This window comes from Clarias gariepinus, chromosome 9 (assembly GCF_024256425.1).
Source record: "Clarias gariepinus isolate MV-2021 ecotype Netherlands chromosome 9, CGAR_prim_01v2, whole genome shotgun sequence".
Taxonomy (NCBI): domain Eukaryota; kingdom Metazoa; phylum Chordata; class Actinopteri; order Siluriformes; family Clariidae; genus Clarias; species Clarias gariepinus.
In genome coordinates this window covers 26125658-26150588 of record NC_071108.1, presented here as the reverse complement: position 1 = coordinate 26150588, position 24931 = coordinate 26125658, and the positions used below count along the sequence as shown (strand labels likewise).

Genomic DNA, 24931 nt, shown 5'->3' with positions numbered 1-24931 from the left:
TTAAGCCCCGCCCTCTAATGTACGACAACTTCATCCGTCCGGGCGGAAACAAAAAATGGTCTTGGTAAAAGATCCGCGTGGCGTTTCCAAACAGTTTGGAAGCAATACATGTTAAATAGATCCGATAAATTCTAAGGCACATAATATTTTTTAATGTAATTATTGTATCAAAAACGTTGTCTGTTAGGCTAATTACCTAAAAGGGTTCAAAAACAATTATGGTTATTTATTTAGGCAAAAAAGGGTTTTATTTCAGAACTGTTTAGTTTATAGGCTGCCTTTTTTATAACCCAGAGCAGGGGATTAGCCTGTTAATCAGCAGGCCTCCAGTTCGAGCTCCAACACTCCTGGGTTGCCGCCCTTCACCACCTCAAGTGCACAGATACAATGGGCCATCAATGCTGGCAATCCGACCCCGAAAGCAACTGCCACACAAATTATGGATATACCTCCAGGGTGGGGAGTATCCCTCTTTTTATATGCAGGATGGCTCGTTGGCAGACCTTAACCTTATTATTCGGCGGCACAACCATATTCGCTTAGGCTACTGGTCACCTTGCACCCCCAGGGTCTGGGTTCGATTCTCGCCTCAGGTCTGTGTGCCTGGAGTTTGCATGTTCTTCCCATGCTTGGTGGGTTTCCTCCAAGTACTCCAGTTTCCTCTCACAGTCCAATTACACACTAATTGGTTTTCCCAAATTGCATTCCCATTAGCATGTTAATGAGTGTGTGCCCTGTGGTGGATTGGAATTAAACCAAGTGCCCCTGGGACGAGCTCCAGGCCCCTGCAACCCTGTATACAGGATAAAGTAGTACAGATGCTGAGTGAGAGTGATTCTTCTAATATAAACCCATTCAAATTTAAGGAACAGATAAATATAACTACTTTCATATTTTTAGATTGTGAGCAGCTCTGACTTCCTTAACCCTACTGTGAGAACCAGTGCTGAGTGGTCATAAGTCTGGGTAGTGTTATGAGTCTTGTACTTCTGCAAGGACAAACCGCAGCACTGCCAAACTGCCACTTGCTGGACCATTAACCCTCAGCTGCTTGATTGTACAAAATGAAATACTGTACATGGAAGTCGGCCTGGATAAAGATGTTTGCCGAACCCAAAAACGTGATGGCGTATGCCCTCACGAAGGTGTAGAAAAAGTACAAGGTGTATTTGGGACATGTTGATACACGTACTTTCTTATTACTTCCACCTTATTTTCACACATATAATTTTTTTGTTCATCCAGGAACAGTGTGTCTTCTTTGTTTTCCACAATGTTGTGCAATTATACAACATTATGCAACACCAGCATGTTTATATCTCTTACTGCTCTTATTTATTGTTATGTATATACATATATACATCCTCATATTTATATCACTCATCGCGCCTTTGCAGTTCATAGATGAGTAACAATTGAAGACAAACCAACATAAAGTGTCTATAAGATGATTCAAAACAAGCTAACCCAATTCCCTCAATTGAAGTTTGACCATCATATAGGTCCCGTGGTAGTCACAATGCATACGGCATTAACTACCATAGAGTTATGCACATAAATTATTTTAAAAATAGTGACAGACAGCATTCAGTGCCCTCATTATAACTGCATAGCAGTGTGATTTACAGAGATGGCAAATCCTTTTTTTGTAATAAATATTGTATTATATTAAATGTCCCAAATCGTAAAATACATTTATTAGCATTAGAGTAGGGTTTTTGTCACTTTGATTTAGAAAAGGTTATTTTTTAATAAATAAAAACAAAAAAAGAATGATATTAAAAAGATGCTTTGTTTAATTACATTAAAACAATGTTTGTCTATATTAATGAATTTGAATAAATAGCCTAGTAGCTATCACATATTAAGGGGTTGAATAGAGAACCTACTGTTTTACTTTTGTAGCTAAAACACTCAATTAAACCAGATAACATGATGATCAAAGTTTTAATATTTATATTTAACTGTAAATGGAAGGTTTTTCAAGTCACATGAAAAAAAAATTCTTTTCTTACCTGCTGCTCATTTGGAGACCTACCGCCATGTGACTTGAAAAACCTTCCATCTACAGTTCTCTGTTCAGTTCTACAGTTTAGTTCTCTGAAAGGGCGGCATCTCAGGAACATTAACACGGTGTTCCTAACATTGATTGAAGTCATTGCATCAGAAACTATTTTTCACATTTTTTATGTCTGCCAGTTTCCAACAAAAAGCAGCAGTATTGTCAAAGAGTTAACAGATAAATGTTTGACATTATTGGCACCCACACAGTTTATTCCATTGTCCAGCCTCATAGGTGTGTTGTTTATATTGTTAATTAAACAATTAAAATTGTTACAAAAACAGTTAGATTTTTATTTAACATTTAATAAAAGGACAGCGTTACTGCTTTGTTACTCTGTTACAAAAGTACATTTTCCTCCATGGGAATGACAAGATGTTTTAATTTTTTTTATTATTTTAATTATTAATTACATAAGACAAGAAGCAAGGCTTTTAATGAGTTTCTAGCTTGAAAACATAAATCATAATATAAACTTTATGTTCTGCAAAAAACATTATTAGGAGTTGTTAAAGAGTCCGGCATATCATTCATTAATAAATATTTAATGCACACTTTTATTTGTAATATTGTGGAAAATATTGTGATTTTCTATATAGTAAGAGTTAATAAAAGAACATGACGTTATTGCTTTTAACAAACTTTAAAATTGTTATTATTTTACAGTTTATTGTACATTCTGACTATCTGTACATGTAGATGTATTTAATTAATATTACATTTTCCAGTATTCCAGTAGTTTAATGTTGTGTGAAAGGAACTAAATTATAATTTTATTTTTTGAACACATCAATGTAAACTAAATTAAAGGCACACATGATTACAACTTTTTAAGTAAAAGATTTGAATGTGCCGCTACAGTATCTAGAAAAGGTATTGTTTATGTCCTCCCAACATTTGTCCCTCCACATAAAATTTACAATATATATATATATATTTTTTTTTTTGCCAGACAGATTTTCTGAACTTAAACAAGTTGCACTTGAAAAGATTATCCGTGATTTTAAACTCTCATGGGAAAAAGTTTTACTTTCCTTTTAAATGTTACAGTATCCTTAGGGTTACAAGCTTATACCTTTAGTATATATATATATTCCATCAAATATGACGTATTTTTGTAATTTTACTATTTAAAAAAAATACAGTCTATATCTACCATAAATCATGGTCAGGCCCAGTTCTTGTAATAGAGGTCTCTTGAGGTTTCTAATCCACCAGGGGGCCCCAAGATTTATAAAATGGTTATGCAAAAAGCATTTTTACTAGCATTAGAAGAAAGAAAAAGATGCCATATCAGGCAGTTGTAGGGCTAAGGCTTTATGGTGTTAAAAAAAAATCACTGCAATTTACATAACTAAAAAAAGAAATGCTTTTTTATTAGCTTGTTGATGCTGACACACACACACACACACACACACACACAAAAAAGGGTTAATGGCCAGAAACTAAGTTAGTATTTACTAAGTCGCTAGATCGTTACTACTAGCTATGGCAATTTTTACTTTTTGATTTTGTCATTCACCAAAACTTTTTTTAAAAATTAATTAATTAATTAATTAATTTTTTTAAGCATTTCAGATATGATCATACTAAATCTGCTTTAGTATATGATTTTCTGGTACATTAAGCCAAATTCAACTTCTCCCAGTCAGGTCTAAATGTTAGCCAGGGCCAATAGCTAGCAAGTGTTTCAGTGTTACAACATTAGCATAACATATTTTGCTTCCCTAAAGTCAGACGTTCTTGTATTTTTAATGTAGTCATGTGAAATAGTTCTCCAGGCTTCCTGAATAAATTTTTGTCCTGAATTATTGGCTCTCAATTTCACTCCAGTCCCTGTACCTGTTTCATAGGATTTTTTTTGTTAAGCCACACAGTGATATATGATTCATTCAAGCTTAAAAAAACATCTTACTTAAGGCATGAACCAGTGAGAAACAGGTGCAGATGATGACAGATGATCAGGCCGGTGATTAGTATCCTGGGGATGCTGAATGCTCAGTGGTTGGAACAGACGAGAGCGAGATTAGGTTGCTGCTAAGGCTGTTACATAAACAACCAATTTTTACATTTCGTCTCTAAGACACTTCTTTAAGACACACCATTTTTTTTAAATCAGCATCTCTAAAAGTATGGCAACCATTCAATTCCAGTGTCTGTTGAATTCCAACTGAATCATACTTCATTCTGCTTTATGAGGAACAGATTATGTGATTTCCTGAATCAAATCTGATTTAATGAGGAAAAGTACAAAAACCACTGCATTACTCTCCTCTTTTAGACTGTGACCATTTGGATGCGGAAAAACAGTGCTAGTAGTTTCTTAAAGGTGATTTGAATTTTAAGAATAACCATTGACCATGCCCAAAGAGTTTAAAACAAAAAAAGTTTTTGAGTGCCTGAAACAAGGGTTCAATTCCTAAATGTTGTCAGTAATTTTAGAATAAAACAAAACTGCCATTTTTACGCAAAAACACATACATATAAAAAGTAACGTAAAACCTGAGAAACTTATTTTGCAGAGATCTTTTAGTTTTTCCCCAGAGCTATATACCATGGTATACACATTGGTATGATGGCACATGCCTGGTTCCAAAATGTTGGAATGTTTATAATCCTGTAGAACTTGTACCAAGGTACTGTGAAATATGTGTTTTACATGTTTATATGTATATCACCATGGCTACCAAAATTCGTCTGGTATCTAATATGATACTGTCTGTACTATACCACACCAGTAGTACTGTATGAGCTAACATATCTGCTATGGTACAAAAGGTACAAACATATTAGGTACCTACTAAACTTTGGTACGCCACTGTAACAACCAATAAATACAATGGTATTCACCAAATTATTGTGGTACTCACTGAAGTGCCACAGTACCTACCCAGGTGCTCTATAAAGTCCTATTTTGGAAATATCTGAAGTACTATGGTAATACTATGAAATATTGTAGTATGTATTCGGGTTTACCATATTAACCTATAGTACATACTATAGTAATTCTTTTCTGGGTAATTTAGTGTTACTTCTACACATTCTTGAATATAAAATAAGGGGTGTGGGTACACTAAAGTGCGGTGAAAAATTATTTGCCCCCTCTTGATTTATGACTTTTTTGCCACGCTTAAGTAATTGAGATCATCAAACCCACTCACTCACTAATCATCTACACTCCTATACAGGTTGACGGACAGCCTGGAGCCTATGCCAGGAGAATTAGGGCACAAAGCAGGTACCCGCTGGATGGGGTGCAAATCCATTGCAGGGCGCACACACACACAGAGTACATGCAATTTAGGAATGCCAATTAGCCCAAGCGGCTTGTCTTCGGAGTGTGGGAGAAAACCGGAGCACTTGGAGGAAACCCACCAAGTGTAGTGACAGAATGTATTTGAGTTGCCAGTACTAATCTGACCACTAGGTGTCAGTAGTGTTACACTCACGGTGTTTGTGTAAAGACAGTGTGAAGTTGCTGCTGCTCGAGTTCCTGTCCTGGAAATATAATAAACTCAGTTTGCTACAAAAACGTTTTCTTAAATTTTTTTAAGTAACAAGCACGGGGAGAACATGCAAACTCCATGCACACAGAGTCGAGGTAGAAATCGAACCGAATATATAGTTATATCATTCTTTATTAATATTTCAGGTTGTACACACCACCCAATAAATTGCTTTGGAGACAAAAGTGACAGTTTTTTAGTTAGTTCTCTTTATTAAGTTATAGCACAGATTGAAACTATGTTACAGACTTAAATCTTGATAAACCTGCCATCCCTGCCTGGCTGGACTTCAGTGTAGTAGTCCACAGCTGCTTTCCTTTCCAAATACTTCTGATCTCAGTTGGGGAAATGTGAGACCGCGGAGGTGTGTTGAAGAGTCCAAAGGGGGGAAAAAAAGGAAAAAGTGCAGCTCCTCAGTTTGGAGCACAGCCACTCGCATCGAGCTGAGTGAGGAGAAGCGTTGAAAACACTCGAGCGCTCCAGCAGGACGTCGGACAGCCTCGCAGCTCAGATGGAAAGCAGAGGCGTGAAAGATTAATAGATGGTGGAGAAACTGAGCACGTGCTGTTTGCGGGTACACTTCTGGACGGAGACATGGTGCGGGGAAAGGAAGAGCTGGCTCTGGCTGTCGGGCTGCTCGGCGTGTTTTTAGCGGCCATGCAGCAGCAAGCCGCAGCTTTTCCTGTCTGGACGGTTGAGGTAAGGTGTGAGTTGGGATTTGCGCGGTAATTCGCCGTAAAAAAAACGCTTTAAACGGGTCAATGACATCTCAGCTGCAGCGTCCTAAACCGCGTCATATCCCCTAGACACTACTTACAGCGCAGGAAAATAGTAGTCTTTTATTGATGGATTGGCTGAAATAATCTCTAATTTATTGAGTTAAATTAATTTAGTATATCCAGGATACTTTTTATCATGCTAAAATAAAATAAATCAAATTCGCAGCTCGGGCCTGTACTTTTGTTTTACTTTCAATTGTTTTAATGAAATTCTATAGCCTATATTTTATACAGTTCCCGTTATCCTGGTCTTCTCGCGAGATTTCATAATTAATTGGTTTACCTTAGCGTTAAATGAATTACTCACGCGCGCTCTACATCACTTAAACTAGTAACAAGAAACGTGTTTAACCAGAAATTAAGGTTTAAAGAGAATTTTAAAATGTAAAATATTTGCAAAATTATCTCTAAAATTTAATTGCCCAAATATTTAATATTTGTTTCAATGAAGAATAAGGAATAGATGTAATCATCATCATCAGATTTAGTGATCGTCAAGCAAGCAATAAATATGGAACAAGAGATAGGATTCGCATAGATCTGATTACGAATGTGGTGGAACAGTGGTCTAGTGGTTAGCACTTGCACTTTGCAGGGTACGGGTTCTATTCCCGTCTTGGGTCTGTGTACATGGAGATTGCATGTTCTCCCTGTGCTTGAAGGGTTTCCTCTGGGTACTCCGGTTTCCTCCCACAGTCAAAAGACATGCAGATTAGCCTGACTGGCATTTCCAATTTGCCTGTTGTGTGTGAATGAGCGTGTGTGTGCCCTGTGATGGATTGCGTCCATTACAGGATAAAGCAGTATAGAAGATGAGTGATTACATGTTCTAAATGTGAGCAATATAAAAAAGGTACAAAAAAAGACAAATATAGGATGTTCAGATCGAGTGATGTACGAACAATGTTAATATAGAGAATGAACAATATTAAGATGTAGAAAAGTATTCAAATATATGAAATATGTGGAATGGAATGTGCAAAATAGGCTACTCATCTTCCTCCTCCTTCCCCTACTTCTGTAAGTGATAATAAGAGAAGCAATAATAATAATAATATATATACATTTTTTGGGGGGGTAAAGTTTTTTTTTTTAATGGCAATACTGAGGTGTGAGAGTTATGAAGTGGCCCGTTCACCAGTCTAGACACTAAAACAGGGCATTTGGAGAATAGTAAAAAAGTGAACCTTTAGGGACCTTTAATGTGGTATGTGATTTGGAGATTTAGGATTCTAACCAACAGAGTCACTGTTGTACCTGATGTGCTGGAAACAAATGCAGAGTATTTTTATTATTGGGAAATTTATAGGAAAAAGCTCTTACTCAATTATATCTTATAATTTAAATTCTGCACAAAAAGCTTTTTCTTTTTTAGCTAGACACCATAAAAACCATGTAAACTGAACCTTTTTGACTTTTGCAATAAACTAGTTTAAACTCAACAAACCGGGGGAAAAAAGTCAAGTCTGTCAGGTCCATATGGAAAGACTTTTGCAGATGATGAGCTGAGCAATTTTGCACGAGAACTGTGACAGTAAACACTGCACGAGTCAAGTGTAATGTCAGGTTCAGGTTTAGTGGTTCCTGGCAAAGTTTGTGACAGGAGGGTCTGTGAAGTAGCTGCGCTATTCATGGATTCATGCGAGCAGCAAATGCCAAGACTCTGTTACTTTAATACCAAGCTTTAATTCACTGTTAGGAGTAAAAAAAAAAAAAAAAAAACTTTTATAAGCTAAATATAGGCTTGTTGGGTGGTGTCTGAGAAGAGCTTTTCTTATGTTGACTAGATATAATGAAAAAAAAAACATGCATCTGAAATTGGGTTAAGAATCCTATCACAATGTGGTTGTTATATATTAATAAGTCATGGTGACTTCTGTTTAAATAAACCAGTCAATGATTGATTAATAATCAAATAAACTGCACAGTACAGTGCTTCTTGCACTCGTTGTGTTTTTTGTAAATCAATCCCACGACCATTCACTGTTATTACACCCAAAGTACATTACCCACACATACACACATCAACTAGGATTACTCGCACAAGCACCTATTACTTAATATATACACTGCCCGCCAAAAAGTCACTACCTGGAGTTAACAAAGCAAATAAGTAAGAGGCTTCCATTGGATAATTACTGCAGTGTTTCATATGGATCAGGTGCCAACAAGTTGTTAAACCCTAACTGATGCACTGAGTAGCTTTTCATTTCTTAATTTTCATTTCGGAAGACATTTCCTGTAGAAATGGCAAAGATGTTGGCAAAGATGTTACTCCGTTTCCGAAGGTACAAATTATTGGCCTGCATCAAGAAAAGAAAACAACTAAGGAGATTGCTGAAACTACTAAAATTGGGTCAATAACATTAAAACCTGGAGGGATAGTGGTGAAACTCATTTTCGAGAAAGAATTTGAGTCAAAAAAACCATCCTGAATAAGCCTGATGGGAGATCAAATAAACACTTAGCGAAATCAAATCAAGTAGAAATCACAGCTGTGTTCAATAGTGAAAGGAAGAACATTTCCATATAAAAATGCAAAGAGAACTCAAGGGATTGGGGCTAAACAGCTGTGTAACCTTAAGAAAAAACACTTTTCAGTGAGGCTTATTGGGAATAAAAAGACAAAGAATAATGAATGGACTGTGGAGCATTGGAAAAAGGTCATGTGGTCTAACGAGTCCAGATTTATCCTGTTCCAGAGTGATGAGTGCATCAGGGTAAGAAGAGAGGTGGATGAAGCGATGCACCCATCACGTAGAGTGCCTACCATACAAGCGTGATGGGCAGCCTTATGATCTGGGGTTGCTTCTGTTGGTCATGTCTAGGTTTAGCAACATCATCTGCCTAAGCCAATGAGATCACTTGACTAATTGAATCTACTGAATGACCAGGTTTTTTCATCAGTGGTGTTTTTCTTTCAAGATAAAAATGCCAGGGCTCATTGGGCTCCAATTGTGATGGAGTGGCCCAGGCAGTGTATTAATGTTACAAACATGACACAGCTGTCAAAGGCATGGCACATTTGGGATTTTTTATGTATTACAAATGATGGTTATTTTTCATAATCAGTCGTTTGAAATGCACAGGAAATCAACCGATCATCGACCATAATCAATGATTGTCCCACCAATACTTGCATCGTATCACTCCTATGACAACCCCAAAAAAAGTCAATGTCTTTATTTAACCAAATATCTTTTGAAATGCGTATACTGTACATTGACGGACCACTTTCATAGGAACACCCGTCAGCAGCAGCAGGTACAGGCTAGCAACTTGATCTGTTTCTAAGCAAAATAGGCTGGTTTAAGTATTTCAGAATTGAATTTTTACACATAGTTTCCAGGTTTAGACAGAAAAAATTAAAATAAAAAATGTCATTTAATGAATTACTCGATAAGTAAGGTCAGAAGGTCCGAGGAAACTGTCCATTGGATCTTGGTCCCACAACTGCAGAAGACCACATTGGTTTCGACTCCTCGCCTAGTCTTATTATTAGTTTGACGTACAAACTTCTGCTAATTGTTTCGCTCTTCAATCCATGCAGAAAAAGGCACAATTAGTCTGGATGATACATAAAAATAAACCCGAGGCATACGACATTTTTTGTGATCAAGTTGATCCTCTAAAGCAGACTTGCCATCGTTTGTGGGTCTGACACTGCCACGCTCGCCTTGGACTACAGATGTCATTTTCCGTTGACTTTCTTTTGAAAAAAAGAGAAGACGTCTGCCAAGAGTGCAGCTTAGAACAACAAGCCTGAAAAAGCATGTGATAGAGAGCCAGGCTACATGGCCTGTTTTGGGACTGTTTCCACTCAGGAATGTCTCCTCTCCTATACTGGCCCAAAAAAAAAAAAAAGCTGTCTGTCTTCTCTCTTTTTCTATAAACTGCTGTTATCAGTTTCTACAAGAAATCCAGATGGGTTCTATTGACCTGGGGATTAACATAATGGAAAGTTCATCACTGCATATTGCAACACATTTAGATGTTGTTTCTGTGTTAGTCTTCACCTAGACAATGAGCTTGACGTTCTTCATAAAATGTGGAAGAACTTGACATTTCTTTCCAAGTCTGTAAACTTTTAACCCAGACACTTGTTGGCTTGCTGTTGTGCATGATGTGTGTCCCAGCGTAGAGGAGTTTCAGTATTAGGTTACGTTTGCAGTAGTTTAAATCTTCTTCATACACAACTTAATAGGACTCAAGATGGATACAGTTACCGAACAAAGGAGCTCTTACTTCACTTTCTACACACATAAAAAAAAAAGAATTTCCTGCAAAATATATATAAAAGAAAAACGGTTATTTTTTTGTGCATTTGTACCTGCTTAGTATTTTAAAAAAAAGACAAATGATTGATTGGCTTTTATAGAATAACTATTGCAAGTGTGAGAGACAGTAGTGGGGATGATTCCAATAGAGCACTGTGATCAAAAAATTTTTATTTCCTCTGCTTGTTCCAAAGTTACGCTTTCCAACTCGTGAAATGACAAAGCCACCCAAATTTTCAACTGTCATCCTCGGATAGTTACATAAGACCCACGTGTAGAGCACCATTTCAAACATGCATGCTAACGGCAGAGGTTGTAATTCTGCACTAGATGTTTGACTTGTAGCAGTATTCTTTATGAATGTCTTTCGTTACAGCAGCACGGCTAGTGTTGGCTGCCTCAAAGACAAGTCAAGCTTCATCATGTGCTGGGTTGCCATGTCCACCTTGGAGAGTCAGTGAAGCTCCTGTTTAATGCATGCTGCTTCTGTGTGTGAACCGAGTGATAAAGCTCTGTTGTCATATTATTTCAAACTCATCAGGCATTAATGAAAAAAATCATTCATTAATTCATGTTGTATACATTTGTTATAACTGAATACTAGTGCATATTTTTACGTACTACGAAAAAATGTTTTTCGAGTCAAACCAGGACTTTTGATTGTGCCAAATAATAACAGTTATGAGAGTAAAAATTACCTTTAATTCTCTATATAATCCCCTGCTACACTAATGCACTTATGCCAGTACTTCACTAGTGCTTGGATTATATCAAGGTCGAAAGTTTTCTATGATCATATCTGAAAGTCTGGCCTCCCAGGAACTCCTTTAATAGTTCAAACATTAGAAAATGGCTTGGAGTGAGAGGTCAGGACTGTACGGGGATGTGGCAACTCCAAACTTATGAATGATTGTGTGTACAAGTAATCCATCCATTTTCATAGTTCAGGTGTTTCACTTGCTGATTGTTGCCACCCCCGGCCGCTATCGCCTTTTACGCACGTACAGTCTTCTTTATACCGTTTCATTAAAAAAACAGTACAGTGATTAGATTCTTATCTATAGTAAAAATTTAATCACCGTACTATGCTTGGAATGTCAACGTCAATTGGTTTTCTGACTATGTTTGACTTGGACTACCCTCAAACTTTGTCCATAAACATATGAACAAACATATTGATTTATTCATCCTTAGAAATTGCCTGGTCTGGGTTGTGGTGGATTAAAATCAGGCTATTGGTTTGTTTACATATTAGGAAATAGAACCAATGAAGGGCTCCATAGAACCATCAGCCCTTTGTTACAGTCAGCTGAAAGTCTTCCAACATGTCTTTACAATGTTTCGCAGGTGTACAGTAACATTTCAAGCAGATCACTTTTTGCTTCATTAGCTTCAAGTCATTTACAGTTAAGCTTAAAATATTTTTAAAAATACTGTATGTATAGAAATTGCCTACCTCAATGATGTTTGTTATATAATATTTAATTAATTAATTTAAGATGTTGTCACAGTATAAGAACACAGTTGTTTCATGGACACTCCATGTTATACCAAAGTGTTAAAAAAGGTTGCATTCTTAAATAACATATTGGGAAATTTGCCATATTTGTCAGAACATGCTGTTATAAGAAAGTAATCAACTTCATGGTAGGAACAGCAGCTCCACTTCATGCCAAATAACTTCTGATTAGTTTCTTGTAATAGTGTTTTATTCCTGACGTATTGTCTTAAGGGGATCAGAAAAAAACTAATTGCATAATTATATAATACACATGGAGATATCGGATAACAGTTTTTTATGAATACAACGAAATATTACAGACTCCTCCGCAGAATCTGATATACTTTTAATGAGGCCACTGCAAGTTTCATAATACATTATTATACACATTGATACTTCATTTATAAAAATGAGTTGTCACTTTGGTTAGTCAACACTTAGATTAAATCCCCAAAGGAATGATTTCATTTTTTCTCTCTCTTTCTCTCTCCTGTCCACATAAATCTTTCACAACAGTGAGGGTTGTGTAACTTATTTAAATCAATCGTCCGTCTGTTTGCACGTTTCAAATTCAAATCTATTTGACTAAGCCCTTCAAGATGTGCTTCTGCGTAGTAATGAGAAACATTGACGCTATCATAGGAGTGGTACTATTAAAACTATATCAGGAGACGAAGCACGAATATTGGAGCAAAAATGTGCAAATTTAGCCATTCACCTAATCTGAGTTTTTTTTGTCCAAGGAAGAAGCTCACATGTCTGGCTTCTTGATTATTGGGATCCGCAAGGATGCCCGGTCCCATGTACTTCACCTTTCCAGGAACAAGCGGTACACTTTGACCCCCGAGAAACTGAAATGGGACAAATTCAAGCTAACCTACAAGTACGAATGGTGTTTGTTTATTTGTTTAAAAGTGTTCAAGGCATTATTCTGTCTTTATTATTTGCACGCCTGTCGAATAACGACAACAGAATATACTTTAAATGTACTGTTTATATATGTATAATTCTTGCTGTAGACTGCTGTCATTCCCGAGGAACCTGATGAACGCCAGTGACACACGCAGGGGGATCGCCAAGGCCTTTGCCATGTGGGGTGACGTGTCACCTTTCAGCTTTAGAGAGGTCCCTGCTGACGAAGAGGCTGACATCAAAATCGGTATGAGCGTGGACTTTCATATTAACGACGCTGCGCGTATTAAAGCAAAGTTAGAACTACATAATCAAGGTACATAATGAGGAGACTGAATGAATTCAGCAGAGAATTACCAGTGATGACAAACATTTGCAATATACATCTTTTACATACATCTTAGCCAACAAAATTTTTCACATTTCAATGTCAAAATGGTAGTAGAGAGATTTTTCATCTTTTATTTCTTTCATCACATTCCCATTGAGTCAGAAGCTTACATACACTTTAGTTAGTAAGCTTCTTTGGTAATATTGACTTTAAATTGTTTAACTTGGGTCGAATGTTTCAGGTCCCCTTCTACAAGCTTCTGTGATTTTAGCCTATTCCCTCCTGATGGAACTCGGTGTACCTGAGTCTAGTTTGTAATCATTTTTGTCCTCCTTGCTTGCACACGCTTTTTCAATTCTGTCTGCAAATTTTCTATTGGATTGAGGTCAGGCTCACGCCAATACCTAGACTTTGTTGTCTTTAAGTCATCTCTAGGAGACAGAATGGCGGCCTCGTGGTCCCATTCTGTTTATCCTTGTGTAGTATTGTTTGCACAGATGAGCATGCTGCCTTCAGGCATTTGCAAATTCCTCCCAAGGATGAACCAAACTCCAGATTTGTAGAGGTCCAAAAACTTTTTTTCTGAGGTCTTGGTTGATTTATTTTAATTTTCTCATTATGTCAAACTAAAATGCACTGAGTTTGAAGGTAGGTTTTAAAATACACTGCCTGGCCAAAAAAAAAAGTTGCACACTCCAATATTTTATTCAGTTACCTTTAGCTTTGATTACAGCACACAATGCAGTGGCCAGGTCATGTGTGAAAATGATTCCTGATGCTCCCAAAACCGCTCTTTTACAATATGAGTTAGTGAAGAAAAACTCTGTAGATGTGATAACCTGGTTATTCAATGCATTCAGGTCATTAAAGTCTATGTTTATAGTTTATTGCCACATGATGTTGCTGAGCCTAGACCTGGCCAACTGAAGCAAACCCAGATCATAACGCTGCCTCCAGAGGCTTGTACAGTTGTCACTATGCATGATGTTTCCCCTTTTTCCCCTGATGCACCCATCGCTCTGGAAAAGGTTCAGTCTGGACTCAGTACACCACATGACCTTTTTCCATTGCTTTAAAGTCCAGTTTCTTTGCTCACAAACAAACTAAAGCCTTTTTTTTGACGAGTCTTCCTAACAATAGTTTTTCCTATGTACTGTACACAAAAATGTTTAGTTCACATCACATTGTGTTTATATGGAAATGCTCTTACGTTGATTTTTTATACCATGCAATTTCAAAGTGATCTCTATTCATGACCACAATTCTCTCACAAACTTGACAGTTCAGCACATCCTTCCAGGTATTGATAATGTGTTGAAGAGTTCTTAACCCAGTTCCAGTATTGTCAAATCTCCTTAGTTGTTGTCTTTACTTGACGTAGCCCAATAATTTGACCCTACCCATAGGCAACTTTTTTGGCCAGGCAGTGTACATCCACAGGTCCACTTGACTCAAATGATGTCAATTAGCCAATTCGAGCCTTATAATGTCATGACATAATTTTCTGGAATTTTTCCAGCAGTTAATAGACACTGAGTGTATGCAAACATTTGTCCCATTATAATTGTGATATAGTGAACTGTAAGTTAAATAATATTGTAAACAATAGTTTGAAAAGTTTGTTAACATGAAATCTGTGGAGTGGTAAAAAAAATAATTAATTAATTAAACAACAACAAAAAAAACCTTTAATGACTTTACCCTAAGTGTATATAAACTTCTAAAATGACTTTAGGTTTATGTATAATTTATGAAACATTTTCAAAACCTGTGGTTTTAAAGTGTTTATCCATTAATATACTTAAACGCTCTTTGATTAAGAGGTCATCCAGATCCATTTAAAGAACCCATCTTTGCTCTTTGCACATTAAAAAAAAATACTGTATATAATTTTATACTGTGTATGTTAAAAAAAATCATGATATAGTGTCATTTAAGAAATGAAAGCAGGGTAGTTTGTAAAAACCCACCAGAATAGTAAACCAGATTTAATCCAGGTTTTAATTTAGTTCACCAAAATTTCTGGCCTTGATTGCAGACATCATTTGTTAACATATTATGTCTGGAAACTATCACAACCAAACACAACTGAACAGGGTATAATTAGTTCCATTCATTTGAAAGAGCCCTAAATAACTAAATGACGGAACAGTGGATGAAGTGCAGATTTTGTGCCACAACTTTGTTGTCGTACTATTTGTTAGAATGTCAAAATACTTGTGGCCTGGCACAAAAATCCTGAATGCAAGCCTGACAAAAGAGGCATAATGCCTTTTTTACATGAGGGTTAAGAGCCTTGCTCAACGGTCTACAAGCTGTGAGTTTCAAATTCTCCAGCCACAGAACCATAGCCACTACTGGCCCTAATTATGTTTAGACAAATGAAGTCGAAATGATTTGCACCAGACTTAAACGAAATGACATTAACTAAATATGTAAATATATGTGGCAGTCTGAGAGAAGGGGGAAAAAAAACCTAAACTTTTTTGGGCAGGAAAAAAAAAAGCCAAAAATGACTCAAAGTAACAAAAATAAATAAATAAATCAGGGTTTTGCCCATTTTTCTGCCAGTAGTATACTTACACTTACTTTAAGAAAGCAAGCACATATTTAGCCAAAATGACATGGAAATTTTTAGGTAGGTTAGTTTGCCTTGACTTTTCTGCCAGATCACATCAGGTAAGGAGCCAGAATAACAAAACACATTGGCAAGAGCAGTCAGTCTGCCTGAAAATGTGTAAATGCTACTATGCTTTTTAATGATTTTATCATGATTTTGGATTAGATATAAGTCAAATTATTTCCACTTGTAATCAGACACCAGCTTTCAAAATGCCCACAATGCTCATGCAGCCTCGTCATCATTAAAATGGTTACATGGCTTAAAGGGAACAGAAAATATCATGAAGTAAAATAAATTTGAGACAGTAGACAAACGATGATGTCTTGATGCCACAAATGACAGAAAAATTACTTATAGCTAGAAAATGAGACGTGTGGAGGATGCTGATAATCCAAAATGAAAATGTAAACTTCTTAATTTTTTTTATAGGTCAAAAGTAGTTGTAGTAAATAGAACTTAAGAGATAAGTGGCATGTTTTTTTCAGTGAAGTTGGGTTTAAACAGACTTTAAAATCACAGAAAAACAAACAAACCTGTGTTTTGATAATTTTGATACATGGATTTCTTCCAGATTAAGTACATTTTAAATTATTGAGGAAATGCACTGTAAATTCAGCTCACTTTTCTGCCACATACAATAAAAACCTATCAACATGAAAATTCTAATAAAAACAATACGTACCCCAAATGGTTTCTTTCAGCGGTTTTAATAAATGTTTGGCAACACTTGGGACATTCTGAGCCGAATAAACTGGGGATTTGAAAAATGTACGCCAGAGAAATTAGAGCTGTCTTCCATGTATGTGGACTTCTAGGAGAAAAAAATCTATTCATAGCCTACAAGTGAGGACTACTGGAATTTATGCACCTTAGAGCCTTTGAAGAGTGCCTTGTGTTGATCCATGGTCAATCATATATATATTCAACGGTCTGATAAAGAGATATGTTAACAAGCTCTCCGTTCCTTTCGGCAGGCTTCTACCCAGTAAATCACACAGATTGTCTGAAGTCCTACCTGCATCACTGTTTTGATGGCATCACAGGTGAACTGGCACATGCTTTCTTCCCTTCTACCGGAGAGATCCATTTTGATGATGATGAATACTGGATTTTGGGGAACATGCGCTTCAGCTGGAAGAAAGGTGAGTGATTTCGAGCTTCCCCACATACATCAATCTCAGTTCTCATTCTCTGTCTGGCCTGTGTTTGGACTTCTGAGTTCAAGTCAGCAACTGGACCAGAATTTATCCCAGATTTTCTTTTTTTTTTTTTTAAATCAAGATTTCTTGTAAATGCTGCATTTACAGCACAAGCCAATTATCCCCAGTAGGAAAAGATTAAACATTGATAACTAAAGGAGCCTGAAATCACTGAGTGTGTGGCATGATTGCTGTTTTTCCACATCTTGAATGTGTGGATTTAGGAAAGACTCTTTTGGAGAAGGCGTAAATGCTGGAAATGTCACTGGGAGACAAGAGTGACTAAACTTAAACAAGTCTGTAATCCCAGCCCAGGGATCACGTAGCAGTTAATATGCTCATGATGGAAAAACATCAAAGCGTTCTATACTGAATTTGAGCCAGAGGCATTTGGACAACAATTCAGAGCTTGACTAATTAATGTTTCTTTAAGAACCTGGGTCATAAGAGGTCAAAATAAACACCATCATCGGCAAGTCTATTATTATTGTCTGAATGTCATTTTGACTGATGAGAAGATTAGTCTAATCACAAAGATAATCAAGCAATACCACATGCAAGGCCGTGCTGTTGTACTGAATATCAGCACAGCTGTAATGTGGCCGAGGATATCACAGCCATGCTAATATAACAGCCAGACCCTGATTGTAATATTGCTTTTATACAACAGTTCCACAAACATTTATTATCAACAGATTATGATTTGTTTGTTTAATTAATTCATTATTGGGCTCCACCCACACACAAATAGTTCTGCACCAGGATTTGACCTCTTGCTAAGCAACACAAACGATGAGCATATTTGCAATATAGCGTTAATCTGGCACCCGAAAGTTAGTGTGATTAACAATTATTAGTGTGATATATAAAGTGTTGTTGTTGTACTCTATATCAGCACTCCTGGAATGCATCTCATCCAAACAGATTACTTGGTCAGAATTAACTGTTGTATAATAGACCATAATATACTTGAAAAGAAAACTGATTAAATATAGAAGCCTTTGGTTTGTCCCTTTAAGGCACTGTACAACATCTAAAAGTGTTCAGGTTATTGTAATCATATCCAAATGTTTAATATCTCTTACTATAAAGCAACCTTGAGTGTAAATATAGTACACTTACCAGCCACTTTACCAGGAACACCCAGATAGCCTTGGGTTCCTGTTCTTGACTACCAGGACTCGCACAACAGTATGCACTTTGTGCTGCTGCCACATTATTAGCTAAACGAATGTCTAAATGTGCAACTGTACTGTACATTGCCCTAAATAGCACTAACACAGCCAGAATATAATTTAGACCTTACATGAGTGTGTGTGTATGTGATTATTCTTTGAGCAGGGGTCTGGCTGACTGACCTGGTGCATGTTGCAGCTCATGAGATTGGTCACGCCCTGGGTCTGATGCACTCGCAGAACCCGACGGCCATAATGCATCTCAACGCAACGCTGACTGGTCGCAAACTCATAACGCAAGACGACGTCTGGGGACTCCAACGACTGTATGGTGCGCAGATAGAACAGCTGGTTTCATTTAATAGAGGACCAGTGAGATAGGTTAGCCAAGACAGGGACTTGTAAAATGCATGCTGATTCAGTGCTTAGTAATAATTTCGAGGAAACCGACTCTTAATGTTCTCAGAAAAGTGCTTAAAACAAATTCTCTAGATTCTTTTAAAGTCAGTCAGCAAGAGTTTATGTAAAGCCTTCCATCTACTTTGGAATTTCTAAGGCTCTATTTACATGATCTCCGTCGCTTTCTTGTCCATCTTTCCCTGTCTTTCTAATTCTTCTATCTCTGCCTGCAGGATGTTTGGATAGATTATTTATCTGTCCCGCTTGGGCCAAGAAAGGCTACTGCGAAAGCAAAAGAAAACTCATGCAAAAGCACTGCCCTCTCAGCTGTGACTTCTGTTACAGTAAGAGTTTTTTTTTCATCTGTGGGGAAAAAAAAACCTGTTAGCTACACTGGTTGTGCCAAAGTCTAGAAGCAAATGTTAATTATAAATATTGATTTCTCTGCAATATTGTATGTTTGATTAATGAATTAATTGGTAGTCTACTCCACATTATTCATCAATATGAACAGTAAAATACTGAAATTGATTGTTCTTTTCACATGACATTTAAGTTCATCAGGCAAAATTTTAGTACATTTAAAAAGTAGCAACTTTTTTATAAGTACATAATTACTAAAGCTCTGCAATTAATTCAGTTTATTAAATTTTTTAGTCGGTTGGTTCAATTAATTAAATCATTAATCGGTTTTCAATTCAGAATCGATTGAAATTATTTAGGTAAACTTACAAATGTTAAATAGGCTAAAATTAATGAATTCCTTGCATCCTCTACAAATAGTCACATTTTGTAAAAGTTGTCCGTTTTATCTTGAGTTTATGGGCATTTGAATTACACATTAAATACTTTTAATACTTTAAAAACCTGTACTGTACACCTGTACATGACTGCATGAGACAAATCAGAACATTAGTGCTGTTAGATCAAATCGAATCGATAATTAATGGTCTGTCTAGACTTCACAGCTCTAGTAATTACTCGGGAGATTTTCCACCCCTGCATGTCACTTTTTACATTTGGACCAGGACAGTTTTACTCATTCACTCATCTTCTATACCGCTTTATCCTGTATTCAGGGTTGCGGGGACCTGGAGCCTATCCCATAAGGCTTAGGGCACAAGGCAGGGTACACCCTGGACAGGGTGCCAATCCATCACAGGGCACACAAACACATATACACACACTCAGTCACACACTACAGGCAATTTGGAAACATTAATTAACCTAACCTACATGTTTTTGGAATGTGGGAGTAAACTGGAGTATCTGGAGGAAACTCACCAAGTATGGGGAGAACATGCAACTCCATGCACACAGAGATGGGATTTGAGCCTGGCCAGGAATCAAACCCAGACCTTGAAAGTGCAAGCCAATAGTGATAACCAACTCTAGCCAAAAAAAGGTCATAGTTTCAAAAGGGTCAAATTATTGGCATAAAATTAATGAAGTAATTTGAGGTTTACTGCAACTGGGTTAATAACCTATTAAGAACCACCAACTTTGTGGAGTAAATATGGTTGGGAAAAGAAATCATGAATATGGGTAATTTAAGTTCAGTTTTAAGTTAAGTAAAATTCTTTATTCTTTGTATATCCTAGCTTTGTTAGTTTTATGAGTTTTATCAACAGTAAAAGACAGCCATGTTAAATAATGAAAGTAAGAGCATTTCCATACGCACACAATTTGATGAGAATTCAGGATTGGGACTAAACAGCTGTATGGCCATAAAAAAAACACTTGTTAGTGATACTAATTAGACAAAGGCCCATAAATTTGCTAGGAAGCATAAAGATTGGACGTTGGAGCAATGATGAGTGCAGATTGACCCTATTAAAGAGCGATGGGTGCATCAGGGGAAGAAGGGAAGTGCACATCATGCATAGTGACCACAAGCCTCAGGAGGAGTGTTAAGATCTGAGGTTGCCTCAGTTGGTCAGGTCCAAAATGAAGTCAGCTGATGTACTGAATGACCAGGTTATCACACCTATGGAGTTTTTCTTTTTTTTCCTTTCCTGGCATATTCCAGGACTCAAATTATTAAAGAGTGGTTCTGGGAACATGAGGAATCATTTTTACACATGAACTGGCCACCACACTGTGTGCTGTAGTCAAAGCTAAAAGTGCTTGAATTAAATCTTAAAGTGTTTTTTTTTTTTTTTGCCAGGAAGCGTATGAAGAGAATAGACCCAAGGCCCACTTATATTTCTAGCCAAACAGGAAATGTTGGCTAGTAAACGGCGTGTCTTAAACACACTCTTCATGGAAAGTGTTGGTCTGATGTGCGTTTCTCATGGCAAGTTTGAAACATTGCTCCGTCTAAAACAAGCCTTTTATAAACTGGTAGTAGTTATTTTATTATACAAGTTAAGAAATATATTCTTAAATATTCTTATATTTTACATGGTTTAGAAGGAAGTGTTTGTCTCTGCTCCCCAGACATACAGTATTGTTTAACAAGTTGAGTTTCAAATCAGCATAGTTGAACCACCGCTGGGTTGGTAGTTGGATTAACTTGTACTAAACACCTAACAGAATAATAAAGGATGGAAAAAAGGAAAGGATTAAGTGTTAAAGTGTTGAGGGTTAATTTAGCCAGATGCAAAGTTCAAGAGTGTCTGAAATGATACTTTCAAATTGATGTTTCCAATTAGATGATGTAACTCCTAACATGTCAGTTAAACAGAAAACAAAAAAATAAATAAATAAATGGACATTGGACAATTTGCCCAAATTTGTCCTCAAATGGACATTTGTTTTTCATGGAAAAAAACAAGCAGACCAATACATACCATTTCAGATAAACAGTGATTTTCTCAATAACTACCATCCATTCCTTTTAAGAATTGAATAAAGTTAAGATCTCATAGCGCTGACAGGTGAATAAAGCGACCCAAACATTTTTTCGAGACAGGTCTGTATCGTAGGAGAACACACAGAGAAGCTGTGAAAAGCTGACATTTAGATCGCTTGGAAGAAATTTTCGTTCCTATTCTGGTTCTCATTGCAGTCAGGTTAAAATTCGGTCTTCCAGGGAACGTGTTTTGCATAATTACAAGTCACTGAAGTCCCAGAATGTGGCTTGCGGGTTTTGGATGCACGATCAACACTGCATGGCGCAGAACCAAAACGTTTGAGGTTATGATGAGTTAAAGGAAGCTAGTTTCCAGAAATTTCTGTATCCAACAATGCAGCTGACATAATCATTCATCTTCAGAACTCCAAGTAAACATCGTCTGTGGTCGCACTTTTTTGGTTCAAACCTTGAGAAACCAGATCAGGCTTCAGGATGTGAAGATGAATTCGGTAAACTGTTTTTAAATACAGACACTGCAGTATCACGTATCAGTTCTTTGAATTGAAGTTGTCATTATGCTCGAACAGACTTCCCTTTTCCTACCATCGCCCCAACTCCGAAGCCACCACGGACCAAACAGAAGCTGGTTGCTGAGGGAAGGAAACTTACCTTCCGCTGTGGAAAGAAAATTGCTGCAAAGCAAGGAAAAGTGGAGTGGGTGCTCTTTTTTTTAATTATTATTATTATTATTATTTGGACTGAACAGCAGTCCAGCATGACCGGATTGTACTGATGAAGTTTGGAAGGTTAAAAAAATATTAATAAAAAAATTTTTTTTTCATTCGTTATAATAATAATCCACTAAACTTTACCACTCTGATCTTTATAGCTGGTATAAAGACGGTGAGCTGCTGGAGTACTCTCACCCTGGCTACATCACCCTGAAGGAGGATCACATTAGTATCGTGGCTAATGCCATAAACGAGGGTACGTACACCTGCATCGTTAGAAAGAAGAACAAGATCTTGACAACCTATTCGTGGAAGCTCAGAGTGCGCTTCTGAAGACGCTAAGCCACAATATGATACAGTACTGACAGAAACCACAGACTGGTTTTGTCCACAACAAGTGCTCCAGTTTCTCTGCCACTGTCTTATCCTCAGCAAAATAATAATAAAAAAAAGTCTGTGATCAATGCTGTATATGAGGAAAAGGAGAACAAAATGACATGCAACCAAAGGTTTAAATTCACTAAAGCACCATGGAACCTCACGTACTTGGGCACATATTCCTCTACATTCATACATAAAGCTATCAGTGTTTTGATGTCAGGGTTTTTTTGTTTTTCATAAATTTGTTTCCTTAGGTGCTGAATAAAAAAAAAAAGGATTATGTAAAAGTTCTGGCTTTTCTCCATTATTGTGGTTCATTTAGTGAAAAAACTAAAACAAAATTTTGAATAGATTGCCTGACGCAGCAGTTTTACATGCAGCTGCATTTAAAATTTTATATTTTAGACTTATAACGTGTCATGAGAACATTAGGCTTTCAAATATTACTTTGGAATTTGGATCACAAATGTATATTTATTTAAAGTTTCCTGCTATCAAAATAATACATTATCAAAAGTATACACGTCATTAGTCTTTCGGCTGTTCCCGTTGAGGAGTCAAAACAACGGACCAACTGATCTGCACAGGTTTTATGCTGGATGGGTATTGGCTGGGAATCGAATTCAGGCCTTCCGCAAAGTAGACGAGAGATCTACCACTGACCCACCAAAAGTATACATACAGGCTTGAAATTAACTTGTGCTAAGAGTCCAAAGGGGTTAAACTGTGCTAAAAGTCCAAAGGGGTTTTCAGTCCAATCCGTCTCAATTTCCTGTTAGATTGAGTAGCTTCTCTGTCAGTGTAGAAAAAGGTTTGTTTGACAGCACTCAACAGGGAAAGTCCAGTGTGCTCAATGCTGATCTAAAAAAAGAGGATGGTAGATTTACACAAGTCAGGAATATCTCTTGGAGCCATTTTTTAAACAACTGCAAGTTTTTGAAAGGTGTATCCACGTTGCCAGAGTTTGAAAGATGACCCAATCAATCACCCTCAGCTGACAGAAAATTCTTACAGATGGACAGGAACGACCCAGGAACAATCAAGCCACAGGCTTGGCATGAACTGGAACATCAGCATCACTGTCTACATTCAAGCGAGTTTTGCCCATGCTCCAAAATAGACCCCTTCATCTCAAGTTTGACTCAACTGAAGTTTGCACCTGGACAAAAGAAAACGCCTTTTGTTGGAAAGCTTTAAATTGATTTGGTTTGGAAGAGTAACAGTAAAGCATCCAATGCCAAGAACATTGTTAAGCAAGGTCCTGGTAGCATCATGGTATGGAGGTTGTTTTGCAGGTGCATTGCACAAACTGGAAAGAATAATGAAGATAGATTGAGCTAGGATGTCAAATCATCTAAATGGTTTAAAAAAAAAAAAAAAAAAAAAAAAAAAAAAAAAGGGACTCCGCCCTTGCCCCCAACGGGAAATACTTCCAACTAGACATACAAATTTGATGCATAATGGAGAAAGCAGGTTAACCTTTAAGATTTTAGGGATCCAACCCTATGGGAAATTTGTGGACTGTGTTTACGATTCCAGTCAGTTCCAAAAAGAGATCAAATTCACCTAAACGCAAAAAATTCTGCCAAATAAAAAAAAAAGGTTGTCAAATATCCAAATAGAATTTTGCCATATTCTTGTTAACATCTACCAAAAGCACCTGCTAAAGGTAAAGCTTGATATGGTGCATTCAACATTTTATATTAGGTGGGCTGTACGTATACATTTTGAACATTCCTTAGAATTTAAAACATGGCTTAACCCTACATTCACACTATTCAAATGATGCAAGAAGTTTATTAGCCATGTCATAGGTTCACATTTTGATAATGTAATAACCTAATAACCTGTTTAAAAACGCATAATACTTTTCATTTTGCTTGATAGGAAATCATTAAAAACATTCATAAATTGAAAATGTTGAAACTGCATTGCATTTTACACAGGACATTTTCATAAAATCGATTACATGGTCAGTATACAATGCTTAAGCCACCCCTGATTTCTTCATAATATTTCCAAAGAGCCAGACATTCAAAAGAGCCTTCCTCAAAGACTTATTTTCATTCCAGTCCCTGACCCATTAATCATTCAAGCATAAAAAAACCCATTAACTTTAGGCATTAACCAGTGAGAAACAGGTGCAGATGATGACGGAGGATCAGACTCGGTGATTAGTATACTGGTGATACTGAATGCTGAGTAGCTGGAACAGACAAGTGGGGAAATGAGGTTTCTGCTTAGATTGTTACATAACC

The 24931-nt window shown here is 36.8% G+C and overlaps 1 protein-coding gene across 2 annotated transcripts; it reads left to right on the top strand.

Moving 5' to 3' along the window:
- The first annotated feature begins 5884 nt into the window (after window positions 1-5884).
- Window positions 5885-22937, top strand: mmp23ba (matrix metallopeptidase 23ba). Of its 2 annotated transcripts, none has more exons than XM_053503429.1 (8): window positions 5885-6267; window positions 12869-13008; window positions 13145-13284; window positions 16966-17133; window positions 18532-18696; window positions 18998-19108; window positions 22149-22275; window positions 22451-22937. In XM_053503429.1, the coding sequence occupies exons 1-8, from the start codon at window positions 6163-6165 to the stop codon at window positions 22623-22625; spliced, it is 1131 nt and encodes a 376-aa protein (XP_053359404.1). In that variant the 5' UTR covers window positions 5885-6162; the 3' UTR covers window positions 22626-22937. The 2 variants fall into 2 exon arrangements, with proteins under 2 accessions (XP_053359404.1, XP_053359405.1); XM_053503430.1 differs by having other exon boundaries at window positions 6140-6267; window positions 12873-13008.
- Window positions 22938-24931: the final 1994 nt, after the last annotated feature.